Source organism: Ictalurus punctatus, chromosome 21 (assembly GCF_001660625.3).
Source record: "Ictalurus punctatus breed USDA103 chromosome 21, Coco_2.0, whole genome shotgun sequence".
Taxonomy (NCBI): Eukaryota; Metazoa; Chordata; class Actinopteri; order Siluriformes; family Ictaluridae; genus Ictalurus; species Ictalurus punctatus.
The window spans coordinates 20,373,532-20,387,052 of NC_030436.2; the positions used below are offsets into that span (position 1 = coordinate 20,373,532).

Here is a 13,521-nt window from a genome sequence, read left to right on the forward strand (position 1 = left end):
CTTATTAACATTTTGCAGATTCTGCAAGGGGTATGTAAACTTATGAGCAAAACTGTAGAAAAAAGGAAGCCTAAAATGTAAAGCAGCAGCACTGGTTTATATCCACTTTATAGATTCATATATGAGAACTGAGAAGTGGATCCAATTTTAGAATATGACATAACTCAGTAACTTCAACTCGTAAAAAAAGAAGGGTAAGTAGTCATTTTGGGCTACCTAGTTCTCCTTGGGTTAAGTTTGTATTACCCTCACAGAGATTCCAAAGCTCCCTAAGGAATTTCAAGGAATTCCTGCACATCAACATGGTAACATATGGCTTCTAAAATTATGATTTATTATCTCCACAAGGTTGGTTTTATTTTAGGAGTTAATGCAAACATAGCTGCTTGCTCGGCTGTACCATTAGTGGCTTTGCTATTGTGATATTGAATTAAAGCTGTTATCACAGTGACATTGAGCTGTGCTGTTAAAGCTTGAGTTGTCTTAGTACCACAATTCAAATATGCTTATTTTTATAAGACAGTTATCATTAAAAGGCAAGGAAGGGCATGATGTCAATAAGGTGAGCATACGTTCTTCATTTATATTCTGTTATGATATTTCTGTTTGTAGCTATGCATTTTGATACATTTATATACCCCAAAATAAAACTGGCTTAGCATTATAAATGTTTTTAGTTTTTAACTACATTTGCTGTTTAATTACCAAATTTTTAATAATTTACAATTGCTAATTGGAACGGTTTGAAAAATGCATCTATTTTAATGTTTCTGAAGGACAGTGTTATGTAGTGTCATGTATTTAAGCAGCAAAACATTCCATTGTTGTGAAGTACATCAGCATCTGCTGCTTTGGTTTGAGCATGTTACTGAGAAAAAATACAAATGAAGAGTACACCTAAATATATAGATGATACTAAAGGATTTGCATTGTGATTCATATTTGTGACATTAAAGAAATACCAAGAAATACCAACCAAATTACAAGAAATACCACCCATTTTTGTTGTTCCATAGTTTCACTCTTGTCTTTAAATCAAATGTTCAGTGTTAAATAAATATTTTGAAATTGTAGTTTTTGTAATTGATTTTTTTCTTTGAAAAGCAAGACAAAATAGTAAAAAGCACATTTTCACTATTTAATTTATGCAATGGTGAAAAAAATGGCAAAATAAATGGAAAAAACGCAAAAAAACGTGTTTGGTATTTGGCCTTTGGCCAAGTTCTTCATTATATTCGGCTTCGGACAAGAATTTTCATTTTGGTGCATCCCTAGTAAAAAGGAAAAAAAATTCAAGGACTTGTAGCTTTGCTTCAATTTTATTTAACTGATTGTATGCATGGACATTTTACAAGGATAGCATATTATATGAACCGTTGTTGGTGTCGCATATTGTCGGTCTTCATTTTTATTCAGCCACCTGCTTGCCCTACAATTGATATATACATTATTAGTAAAAATTATTTTTTGTCACGAAGTTTAAAAGAACATTTACATATGCCACTGAGAGTTAACACTTATTGTTTACAAACCTGAATGGTGTTTATTTAAATATCTGGAATATTTTTTTGATGAAATGTTCTCTACCTTTCCAATATCTCTGCTCTTGGCTCTAAGCTTGTTGACCTGGGACTCAGCAATGTCCGCACGCTCCTGAGCTTCCTCCATCTCATGCTGCACTTTCCTGTACCTGGACAGGTGAGTGTTGGCCTGCTCATCCTGTGATAGTGTTGCATATCATCCCGTTAGTGTTGGTAATATGGCGTACATTTCCACTTCAGGCTAGCAAGGAGCCTTTAAGTGTAAGTTTATGGTGTAATTTGTACAAAAGTAAACTTACAGCATCCTCAGCCTGCCTCTTGTAGGCCTTCACTTTCAGCTGCAGTTTGTCCACAAGATCCTGCAGTCTGCTCACATTCTTCTTGTCCTCCTCAGTCTGAACACATCGGTCTTAATTTAGATTTTATTTTACATGTAATGAGATATGGTCTGCGTGTTCTTAAGTTTATGTTATACCTGGTAGGTGAGCTCCTTCACTCGTCTTTCATATTTGCGGACTCCTTTAAGAGATTCAGCACTACGCCTCTGCTCAACTTCAACTTCAGACTCCAGCTCACGTACCTAGAAGAGAAATTTCATATTTTATTATATAGAAAATTTTATTAAACAATTCCCCTTTTTTTTACATGACTGCTCATTCTTTATTTTGGCAGCATAAACATACCCTAGATTCTAGTTTCTGGAGCTGCTTCTTTCCACCCTTCATGGCAAGACTCTCAGCTTCATCCAGACGGTGCTGCAAATCTTTCACTGTAATATCGAGGTTCTTTTTCATCCTCTCCATGTGAGCATTGGTGTCCTGCTCTTTCTTTAGCTCCTCTGCCATCATGGCAGCCTAGTGTACGAGTCATGTCATGGCTTTAATTTTTATGTAAAAATGATGTCAGTCATCAAAATCTATAGAATAAACACTCACATCTGTAATAGCCTTCTTAGCCTTCTCTTCAGCATTCCTTGCCTCCTGGATGGTATCGTCCACCTCACCTTGTATTTGAACCAGTTCAGCCTCAAGCTTCTTCTTGGTGTTGATTAGACTGGTATTCTGTTTTAATGAAACACATGAAGACCGTTATTATAATTGACCATGCAGTGTGAAATGGACAGCAAAGTTCCTTGCTGCAACAGCTAACCTGAGAGTGCAGCAGTGCCACACGCTCACTGGCATCAACCAGCTCCTGCTCAGCCACTTTGCGGCCTCTCTCTGTCTGCTCCAGTGCAGCTCTCAGTTCCTCAATCTCTGCCAGCATCAGGTTATTCCTGCGCTCCACCATGGCCACCTGCTCCTTCATTTCTTCTTGTCCTCTGACAGCATCATCAAGGTGCAGTTGGGCATCCTGATGTGAAAGGAAACATTGTTAATTGATGCCTGAAGATACATAACATTTAACTATAGAAGCATGAAGCAAGGATAGCGGCGCACCTTGAGCTGTCCTTGGACATTCCTGAGCTGTTTCTGTGCCTCAGCAGCCAGGCGGTTGGCATGGCTCAGCTGAATCTCCATTTCATTGAGATCTCCCTCCATCTTCTTCTTGACCCTCAAAGCATCATTTCTGCTCCTGATTTCAGCGTCCAGAGTAGTCTGCATGGACTCAATCACCCTCTGGCTGTTTCTCTTGATCTGCTCCATCTCCTCATCCTTCTCAGCCAGCTTCCTGTCTATTTCACTTTTCACTTGTGTGAGCTCTAGTTGAATACGAACGATCTTGGATTCCTCGTGCTCAAGTGTGCCCTGAAGTATTATGTTGGATATTAAGCAATTTGGTTCCAACCCATTGTCATTTTCCGATATGGGGAGTTCATGTACTGTCTTACCTCAGCTTCCTCAAGCGCAGTCTGAATTTCTGATTTCTCAATTTCCACTGTCTTCTTTGCTTTCTCCAGCTCATGGATGGTCTTTCCAGTCTCGCCAACCTGTTCAGTCAGGTCAGAGATCTCCTCTGTAGGGGAAGAAAAATATTTACTCAAATTTGCTTAATTTAATGTAACATTCCAATATTTCTCTGTGAATGAAAACGTGTAGTTATATTTGGATGACATACGCTGCAAATTCTTGTTTTCTCTCTTCAGTGTCTCGAGATGGTCAAGAACTTCCTCATATGAGTTCTTCATCTTAAAGAGTTCAGTGCTGAGAGAGCGAGCTTCTTTCAGAGCTCCTTCCAGTTCAGCCTGGCCTTCCTCATACTTCTGTTTCCATTCTGCCAAGACCTAAATAACGGGGGAATAAATCAACATAGTTTTATTCATAGTAATATATGAACATAGTTTCATATATTTTCAGGTGAGAAATATTTGACCTTATCAAAGTTCCTCTGCTTTTTGTCAAGGGTGGCTGCTACTGCATTGGCTCGTTCAACATCGATCATGAGGTCCTCCACTTCACCCTGCAGTCTCTGCTTAGTCTTCTCCAGAGAAGCACACTTGGAGTTCATAGCTTCAATGGCTTCCTCTGCCTCTTGTAGACGCTGAGCAAGCTTTTTCCTGTAAAAAAGTATCTAAGATCTTTAGTTTATGTTTGATTATGTAAACATTCTTATATAGTGTATATTTTTCTGTCTTCTTATTTAATTTACTTGGCCTCTTCAAGCTCCTCGGTACGCTGGATGGCATCAGTCTCATATTTGGTTCTCCACTGAGCCACCTCACTGTTGGCCTTGGACATTCCACGTTGAAGCTCAGCCTTGGCCTCTTGCTCTTCCTCAAACTGCTCTCTGAGCAGATCGCAGTCATGTCTGGCTGATTGGACTGCATGGGCCAGAGCGTTCTTGGCCTGTACGCAAACAATAAAGTTAGTTAAATCTATTCTTGTTAATGTGTTCTTACTGGTGTATTTACAGACTATGTGCAAAATGTGTTTGTCAGATTTACTTAAAACTATCCATGTTCTACCTTGACTTCCTCCTCAATGTGTCTTTTGAGTTCCTCAATCTGCTGTGTGTAAGCTTGTTTTCCCCTGGTCAGCTGAGAAACAAGTGCTTCTTTCTCCTCTAGCTGACGGCCAAATTCACCTTAAATATGATTGTAAATTATGTTACCAGAATTGATCATGTGATTGTAGAATTTTCTGGTTTATTGCGATTCAATTTACCATTCTCAGTCTGCAGGCGTGCTTTTTGTGTGCTGATGTCATTCAATTGACGAACATGTTCATCATTCTTAGTCTTGAGTTCACTCAGCTGGTCCTCTAGAGTGCGGCACATCTTTTCTAGGTTAGCCTGGAAAGAGAACCACGTATATATAATACAGATATTTGAGTGAAGCAGAACATGCCCTTTTTATTTCTGTGTATAGATTAAAATTTCTTTAATTTGACTCAAAACCTTAAGACATTTAAAGTTTTTAATTACTCTAACCATGTTATGTCTTAATGTCAGATACCTTTGATTTTGCCACAGCCTCCATGTTACTGGAGAGGTCATCCATCTCCATTTTATATTCACTCTTTTCCTTCTCCAGCTTCTGTTTGACACGCTGAAGATTGTCGATCTGCTCTCCAAGCTCAGCAACGCTGTCAGCTTGTTTCTTGCGGAGTGCAGCAGCTGTGGCTTCATGCTGCAGAGTGGACTCTTCCAGATCACGACGCATTTTCTGGAACTCCGCCTCGCGCTTCTTGTTCATCTCGATCTGAGCAGCGGTGGCACCTCCAGCTTCATCAAGCCTCTCACTGATCTCCTCAAGTTCCCTGGAGAGATCCGCTCTCTGCTTCTCAACTTTAGCACGAGCTGCACGTTCAGCCTCAATTTCCTCCTCCAGCTCTTCAATGCGAGCCTAAGGTGGAAAAAAGTTTGATTTGTCTGAATGAATGGCCTTGCTTGCAGAGCTTACTGTCAACCTGTTTCAGAACTCATTTTTACCTGGAGTTCTTTGATCTTCTTCTGAAGTTGAGCTCCCAGTGACTGCTCATCTTCAATCCTGCTCAGAACATGACTTATTTCAAAGTCCTTCCTGTTTTGGTGAATCAGGAAAAACAAAGAAAAGGTAAATATTTTACCCATATTTGTTGCTAGTTTATGTAATTTCTTCCATACCCACTCACTTCTTGATCTTTTCATCAGACTGCTGTTTGTCATTCTCCAGGTCCATTATGGACTCTTGGGCCATTTTCAGGTCACCCTCAAGCTTCCTCTTGGCTCTCTCAAGGTCCATACGGAGTTTCTTCTCTTGTTCCAGAGATCCCTCAAGCTGTGTATGTGGGAAATGTTACACTTAGGACTGACGGTCCATCACACACTTATGAAGTATTTCACATAAATTGGTTACTAAAGTCTTACATCATCCACTTGTTGCTCAAGCTTGGTCTTTGATTTGGTCAGAGTGTTGACTTTGTCTTCCTCTGCCTGGAGATCATCCAGAGTCTGCTGGTGTGCCTCTTGGAGGGCTTTCTTCTCCTTAGTGAGCTTGACAATGCTCTCATCCTGAGATGTCATCTCCTCAGTGAGGTTCTTGACCTGTGCAAAATAATTCCAGAGCAATGTATTACTAGGTAAATACCTGGTAACTTTTGTTATATATTTTTTTGTAATAGGATTTACTTTTACCTGTGTTTTTAGTGTAGAAGATATGCACTGTAGTATATCATAAAAGTATATTTTAAATCTGGTTACTACCCCTTCACTTTTTAATACCACTCAGATGGTATTAAGCAGTTAATACCACTTCAATTTAACCATAGACACGATCTGGATTTTAGCAGCTAAATCCACACAACGTCTGTTAATTTACAGTGCATTGCAACACACCAACCTTGTTCTCAGTGGCATGTTTCTCCTTTTCCACTTTTGCCAAGGTGAGCTCCAAATCATCAATATCCTTCTTCAGCTCAGAACACTCATCCTCCAGTTTCCTCTTCTTGGCAGTCAGCTCAGCATTGATTTCCTCCTCATCCTCCATTCGCTCAGTAATCTCTTTGAGTTTAGCCTCAAGCTGGATTTTGTTCTTGATGAGCCCCTCACACCTTTCCTCAGCATCAGACAGGTTTTCTGATTCCTGTTGATTCAGATGGCTTATTATCATGATTAAATTTGTTTTCTATTCTACAGTCTACCAGTCTAGTCTACCAACTAGACTTTAAATACTCACAGCTGATACTTGGAGTTGCAGGTCATTTTTCTCCTGTACCAGAGACACCATCTTCTCCTCAAGTTCTTTCTTCTTGGCCAGTGCCTTTGCCAAGTCCTCCTTCATTTTATCAAAATTCTCCTTCATGGCAGCCATTTCCTTCTCAGTCTCTGCAGTCTTGAGCAGAGGCTTGATCTTGAAGTACACCTTCATCCATGGCCAGTGTTTCACATTCATGAATGAGCGGATGTTGTATTGGATAGTGAAGATTGATTCTCTGTTGAAGAGACATATTCCAGTTGTTGTGATTCGGTTATTGTGACCATATATAAATTTTATTGATAAAATTCAAGTTGATCAACTTAAGTTCCATAAGGATTCAATTTGTTGAATTGAATTCATATCATATCAATGTGTCTTTGATATAAATATACCTCCTCTCCATCATCTTAACAAACTCTGTTCTCATAAGGAAACCACGGCACAAAGCTTGAATCATGGTAACTAGAGCAACTAGTTTATCATCTCGCATCTCCTCAAGGGTACCCAGCAGACCGGCTTTGAAGAACACCTACCACAAAAATGTAAAAAACCATAAAACTACATAGGACTGTTTTTTAATATACTGAAAAACAGTGGTCACAAATTGTATTATAGTTTTATCGTCCCCCCAATATTGTAATTTTTAGAGGCATGCTTAATCAAACAGTTTAGAAATAATGTACCTTGGTGTGTCCAAACTTGTACTGGGTATGATCCACATCAATGGAGCCCAGGAGTTTCTCTGAAGCTTTTTTGTTGTCAATGAACTGTCCTTCTGGGATGACACTGGCATTCAATACTTTGTATCTGTTTTCAGATTTGCAAATTAATTAACATGGATAGGAACTTTTTGCAGAAACTTTACAAATGTTGAAATGCTGTGAGTAAATAAATGACCTCTGTTTGAAGTCAGCATAGAGGATTCTGCTGGGAAATCCCTTTCTGCAGATTCTGATACCCTCCAGCACACCATTACACCTCAACTGGTGGATGACCAGGAAGTTCTCCATCAGACCTAGCGTGTCCAGTGTAGGGGTACAAAATAAATAACAAGTTTTACAGTCAGAGACATTCATAGGTATGTTGTTGTGTATTGACTAGTAAAAATGTAAGAAAATAAGAATACCCACCTGGAGTCTTGGACTCATTTGGAATCAAGCAACGCACAAAGTGAGGGTGAGTGCTCCTCAAGTTGGTCATCAGCTTACCCAAGTTCTCCTGTGAGTTTTACATTTAGGAGTTTGTTACAGTTTTGCTGGCTGCATTTTATGCATATAGTTATTTTTACTATTCAGAGTTGTTCAGTAAGTATGTTTATATGGAACCTAATTATAATAAGACACTAAGTAAATGTTACAGATATTACAACATTTAAAATATGTTAAAATGAATTGTGAGGATGATGGAGGTCAGCTGGGCAGCCAACTAATACTTTGATGCAGAATAATGAGGGCTTCCTAAAAACAAGCAAAGAAATCTTAAACTCTGGTATCATAATCCCTCATATATGCAATATTTGTCATGTATCTGTCTTGTGCAACCCTTGTGTGTTTGAGTACTCTTTACGTTGGTCATAAGTTTGCCCAAGTTCTCCTGTGAGTTTTACTTTCAGCAGTTTAGCAATATTATTATTATTATTATTATTATTATTATTATTATTATTATTAACAACAACAACAAAAATCATGTGTTTAATCATGTTGCTGAGACTAAAATGTATGTAAAATGTGGAATCTGCGAGTGGAATGCATTCACTTAGGGTTAGGGTTATTTTCTGTTAAATTGTTCTCACCCTGAACAGAGCAGACACAGTCTGGAAGGAACCACCCTTCTTCTTGCCTTTCTTTCCACCAGTATCAGCTGTGACAAATAAAAATTTGTCAGTTATTGTTTTCCTTAACTTATTATACTTTTACTTTCTCAGTCCAGAAACATCTTAATTACTGAAAGTGAAAAGTCTGATTATCAGCTTATTCTGTGCTTGTATAGTGAAAATTATTAACCTCATCAATGTTAATCTTACCATCGGCAGCACCATGGGCTGCATACAGGAGGCACAACAGTTTGTTTGCTGACTTCTGGTACAGCTGCACAACAGAGTCATTCAGTGGATCCTTGTTCTTGTCCAACCAGCCGTTAACATTGTAGTCCACAGTGCCGGCGTAGTGCACCAGGGAGAAGTGGGCCTCAGCTTTGCCTTTGGCGGGCTTTGGCTTCTGGAAGCAGGCACATTTTCCAAGGTGCTGGTCATAAAGCTTGTTTTTGAAGGTCGTATTTGTAGCCTTGGGGAACATGCACTCCTCTTCAAGGATGGAGAAGATGCCCATTGGCTGTTGGTGAAAGATTTTTCATGAGTGATCACTGAATTATTAGTGGTGAAAGTATTATTTTTAAATTGTTGGCATTGATAGTATTATTGACACCACAATACCTTCTCAATGAGCTCAATGCAGCTAGCCAAGTCCATACCGAAGTCAATGAACTCCCACTCAATACCTTCTTTCTTGTACTCCTCTTGTTCCAGCACGAACATGTGGTGGTTGAAAAACTGTTGCAGTTTCTCATTTGTGAAGTTAATGCAGAGCTGCTCCATGCTGTTATACTGTTTCAGTAGATCAATATATTAGACATTGCCAAAGTATTGTTAAAAACACTTCATGGAGAAAAACATTATTATTTACATCAAAGATCTCAAATCCAGCGATGTCCAGCACACCAATGTAGAACTCTCTTTGGTGCTTTGTGGCCAACATCTCATTGATGCGCAAGACCATCCACAAGAACATTTTCTCATAGATGGACTTGCAGAGGGCACTGACAGAGTTGTTTACCTGAAAATGTTATACATTGAGTTTTAGATGTTTGGAGATAACTCAGTCTCTTCTGATACTAAATAATGACACGTTACCTGAGGTACAGTCTGGCCTTTGGTCACAAACTCATTTCCGACCTTGACTCTGGGGCAGCACAAGGCTTTCAGCATGTCAGCTGAGTTCAGGCCCAGAAGGTAGGCGATTTTATCAGCAACTGAAGTCAAGAAAGCGATGTTATTCATTATTGATTCAGGTTACTTGTTCTAAAAAAAATCTTGTGCATATTTTTAAATGTACCCTCAGTGCCATCAGGCTCAGCCTGCTCCTCCCTCTGCTTCTGCTTGAACTTCATGGTTCCATGATGCATCACAGCACCGGTCAGCTTGTAGATGCTAATTTTCTCATCAGCGCTGAAGCCGAGGATGTCAATGGCCGTCTGTGTTGGAAAACAAATTTAGAAAAAGTTGCAGTTTTTAATTGCTTAAAAGTTTTTAAAAATCTACTTACATCTGTGGCAACAAACTCCTCCACATCATCGATGCTTGTGACTGTGATTTCACCCTGGCTGATCATGGGATAGTCGTAGGGGTTGGTGGTGATGAGCAGTGCCTCTGTGTTGGGCAAACAGTTAATTAAAAAAATAAAAATTATAATAATTAATTTATTAATTGCTTCATTCACACATTCAACCTGCTGAATATTGTAGCCAATGTAAAAAGACCCAGTAGCATTATGGCTTTGAAGTTTCCTTACCAAGCAGCTCTGGTTTGTGCCCAGTCATGAGCTGGTAGAAAATGTGGTAGCTTCTCTCAGCACACAGCTGGAAGGTGACTCTTGACTTCTCCAGCAGGTCTGTTGAAGTTTTTGTAATGCATTCATTATTAAATTTACAGAAATATGTTTTTAACGGGTTTATTTCAAATTCACAATATAACATCTCAGATTCAGATGTTCCATACAGGTGTGTGGATAATCCTGGTCATCTGATTGCAATGCAGATTTCTATACAAATGTTTAGTCATGCTTATATGCATATGCACATCAACCAGTTGCCACAAGAAATTCACACAGCTGCATGTAAGAATTAATGACAGAAACTTACAAGTTTCAATATCAGCTGAGGCCAGCTTGCCAGTTTGCCCAAAATGAATTCTGATGAATTTACCCTAGAAGGTAAAGCATTGCAGATTACAGCAGTGTAGTTTGATATGTTTTTAATTCATGCTTATTGTGTTTTATGAACGGTTACAAGAGCTTATGTGTTTACTTACAAAACGAGAGGAGTTGTCATTCCTCACGGTCTTGGCATTACCGTAAGCTTCCAGCAGGGGGTTGGCTGCAATAATTTGGTCTTCCAGTGAACCCTAGCAACAGTAGCAGATGTTTATAACGGAAATTTGAGAAATACACTAATAGATGCTGCATGTAATAGAACAACTCACTTACCTGCATTTTGCCAGGCTCTGCCTTCTTCTGTCCAACCACGGCGATTGTTGCAAAGTACTGAATGACACGTTTTGTGTTCACAGTCTTTCCTGCACCAGATTCTCCACTGCGGGTAGAAAGTATAATCAAATGCCTGTACTTTAGGAGACAGATGCAGTTGTTTAATAATTGATCACAGGCATCTATAAGTCTTATGCGGTTAGACACTTTATGAAGATAACTCTTTTGAGTTTGTCAAATGCTACATGTATGAAATGTGTATAAACAAAGGTGTTGGGTGAGAAATAGCATCTTTAGCCAGTGCACCTTGAGTTTGCAGGTAGCATGGTATAAAGAAAATTTGAGGGATTGGTTTGAAAATACGCTATTTGTTAGTGATAATTTGTAAGAGGAGAATACTTATGCAAGTGAATGTTTATGTTAATGTACTTACGTGATCAAGATGGACTGATTTTCACGATCTAAAACAGTGAGAATTATTTTTGATAATGGGTCATTCATGTCTCAGATTCAATTTTCAGTTCATTAACATTCAATTTTGCACACTTTGTGTAAAGCATACTGAAGTAAATTCATTAACATGTTAATACTAATACTAAGTAAATACTAAATACTAGTTGGACAATATCATACCAGTGAGCATGAACTGATAGGCGTTATCAGAGATGGAGAAGATGTGAGGTGGGGCTTCAACTCTCTTTTTGCCTCTGTATCCAGCCACAACGACTGCGTCGTACACTGGGAGCCACTTGTAGGGGTTCACAGTAACGCAGAACAACCCTGAGTAGGTCTGAAGTGTGAGGAACAATTTTATTGAGTTTATTACTGTTGGTTCTCTTATCTTTATTTTTAACAATTGCACAATTTATTGTTAAACTTACGTAGATCATCCATGCTGCGTAACGCTCTTTGAGGTTATACAGCACAGTAGGTTCGTTGAGGTGGGTCATCATGGCCATGTCCTCAATTTTGTCAAATTTTGGAGGGTTCATGGGATAAATGTTTTCTTCCTTAACTGTAATAGACTGTGGAATAAAATTAAATCATACTTCATGGCACAGGTTGCTATAAAATGATTGTAACATAAACTAACTGAAATTAATGTTTAAGAGATATATGGCATGTGCAATCACACTGACTTTATTTTTAAGATCCTATTGAACTCTTCAATATTCGTGACTTGAAATATATGCTGCCTGAAAACCTGACTAAATATTATAAATTTTATTGTATTGCTTTAAAAATACAATTTTTTATATTTGCAGCTGGGTATCCACTAGGTAACAAATCCTAAAACATCCTATATTACAAGTCAGCTTAAGTCTGCCTTACCAAATTTTACATATCCTAAGCAGTGGTACATAAAGAACTATTATTCTAATCAGTTATCTTTTTCACTTACTTTGCCATCTAGAGTTTCGACAGTGGCTTTGCCACCCTCTTTACTCTTTAAAGTACCCTTGAGGTATATCTCTGTGGGCTCATCCACATAGACTGCTGTTTTGGCATCAAAAGGTTTGTTCTGGGCTTCAATCCTCTCTTTTTCTGGTTTCCGGAGGTAGATGGCCGCCAGGCCAAAACACTCCATCTCTGCATCCCCCATGGTGACCTTTTACTGCAAAAGTCAAGTCATATATATTTTTCACATAATTACTTTATGTAGCTAAAATACATACATCTGTTAGCAGAAAAATACTAGCACTAAAAATGAGTGCAATACACCAAGACATATTGTTATTTGGAAAATTCTACCTTGTTTGATTCCCAGTGAAGAAAAATTGGCAGGCTAAAAGAACTGACAGATTGTGAGTACAAAAGAGAGTGATTGATTACTAAGTCATTTTTCTGTGAAAAATTATTCCTAATCAAATTCATAATAAGCACTATCATATAACTCTGAATGCTGTAAATTTACAGTTGATTCAGGCTAAAAGTAAAATGACTCACCTTTGCAGGGTGCTTGGTGGAGCCTCAGTGCTAATGGGAGCCTCTTATATAACCCTGTTATTGTTTACCCAGGATAACGGTCATGCTGCATTTGGTCATGTGTTTTTCTTGATGTGCTGTATTTTTCCATAAGTGGCAACATGGTCCTAGTGGCATCATTCCCACAGTAATCACATTCTCATGTATCATATCCTCCTTCTTGTGTTCTATAATAGGGACCTTTCTATTTCTACCCCCATTTACTATTAAACAAAGAATTGTATGTGTAATTCATTTTTTAAATAAAAAAATATCAGGACATTGAGAAAGTACAGTCATTTCTTTATGCTTTATCAGTCAGAAATTGGTTAAGCTTCTATTAACCCTGCCTCGTTTCAGCTTCTATTAACACTGACCTTGAGAGGATAAAATCAGGCAACTGCAGGGAGGTGGATACAGTTTGTTTTTTTTGTTGTTGTTGTTGTTTTGTATAATAATATTTTTATCATCTGCACTTAGAGATTCTATTCATCAGTCACAAGGATGAGTTCTTTTTAATTCTGTTTGGCACGGAAGACAAACCTAGATCCGATTTGGTGAAGCAATGTCAATGTCAATGGTGTTCTCTTTCACAGTCCCTAAAAGCATGTTGTTTCAAAAATAAATAAATCACCATGTT

The 13,521-nt window shown here is 38.5% G+C and overlaps 1 protein-coding gene across 1 annotated transcript; it reads right to left on the minus strand.

Moving 5' to 3' along the window:
• Positions 1-1,124: 1,124 nt before the first annotated feature.
• LOC108254798 (myosin heavy chain, fast skeletal muscle) lies at positions 1,125-12,711 on the minus strand. The gene is made up of 40 exons (XM_017450117.3): positions 12,669-12,711; positions 12,319-12,531; positions 11,798-11,941; positions 11,550-11,706; positions 11,350-11,377; positions 10,917-11,022; positions 10,742-10,834; positions 10,573-10,636; positions 10,224-10,322; positions 9,978-10,081; positions 9,768-9,906; positions 9,566-9,684; positions 9,339-9,488; positions 9,089-9,259; positions 8,681-8,987; positions 8,450-8,517; positions 7,788-7,875; positions 7,555-7,672; positions 7,341-7,464; positions 7,050-7,186; positions 6,637-6,892; positions 6,301-6,543; positions 5,829-6,005; positions 5,594-5,739; positions 5,412-5,502; positions 4,936-5,325; positions 4,646-4,772; positions 4,447-4,565; positions 4,131-4,327; positions 3,855-4,038; positions 3,600-3,765; positions 3,373-3,497; positions 2,981-3,289; positions 2,691-2,894; positions 2,477-2,602; positions 2,225-2,395; positions 2,017-2,121; positions 1,841-1,936; positions 1,588-1,719; positions 1,125-1,429 (listed from the first exon to the last, which is right to left on the minus strand). Exons 2-40 carry the CDS (start codon positions 12,517-12,519, stop codon positions 1,409-1,411), a joined length of 5,802 nt encoding a protein of 1,933 aa, XP_017305606.1. The 5' UTR covers positions 12,520-12,531; positions 12,669-12,711; the 3' UTR covers positions 1,125-1,408.
• Positions 12,712-13,521: the final 810 nt, after the last annotated feature.

What these genes read in the sequence shown, in the direction of transcription:
- LOC108254798 (XM_017450117.3), bottom strand. Translation starts at nt 12,519, where the DNA reads ATGGGGGATGCAGAGATGGAGTGTTTTGGCCTGGCGGCCATCTACCTC. An exon ending in AATCAGTCCATCTTGATCAC is followed by an intron (nt 11,023 to 11,349) that starts GTAAGTACATTA and finishes TTCTACCCGCAG; the next exon opens with TGGAGAATCTGGTGCAGGAA. An exon ending in TCTGATGAAAAGATCAAGAA is followed by an intron (nt 5,503 to 5,593) that starts GTGAGTGGGTAT and finishes TCACCAAAACAG; the next exon opens with GAAGGACTTTGAAATAAGTC.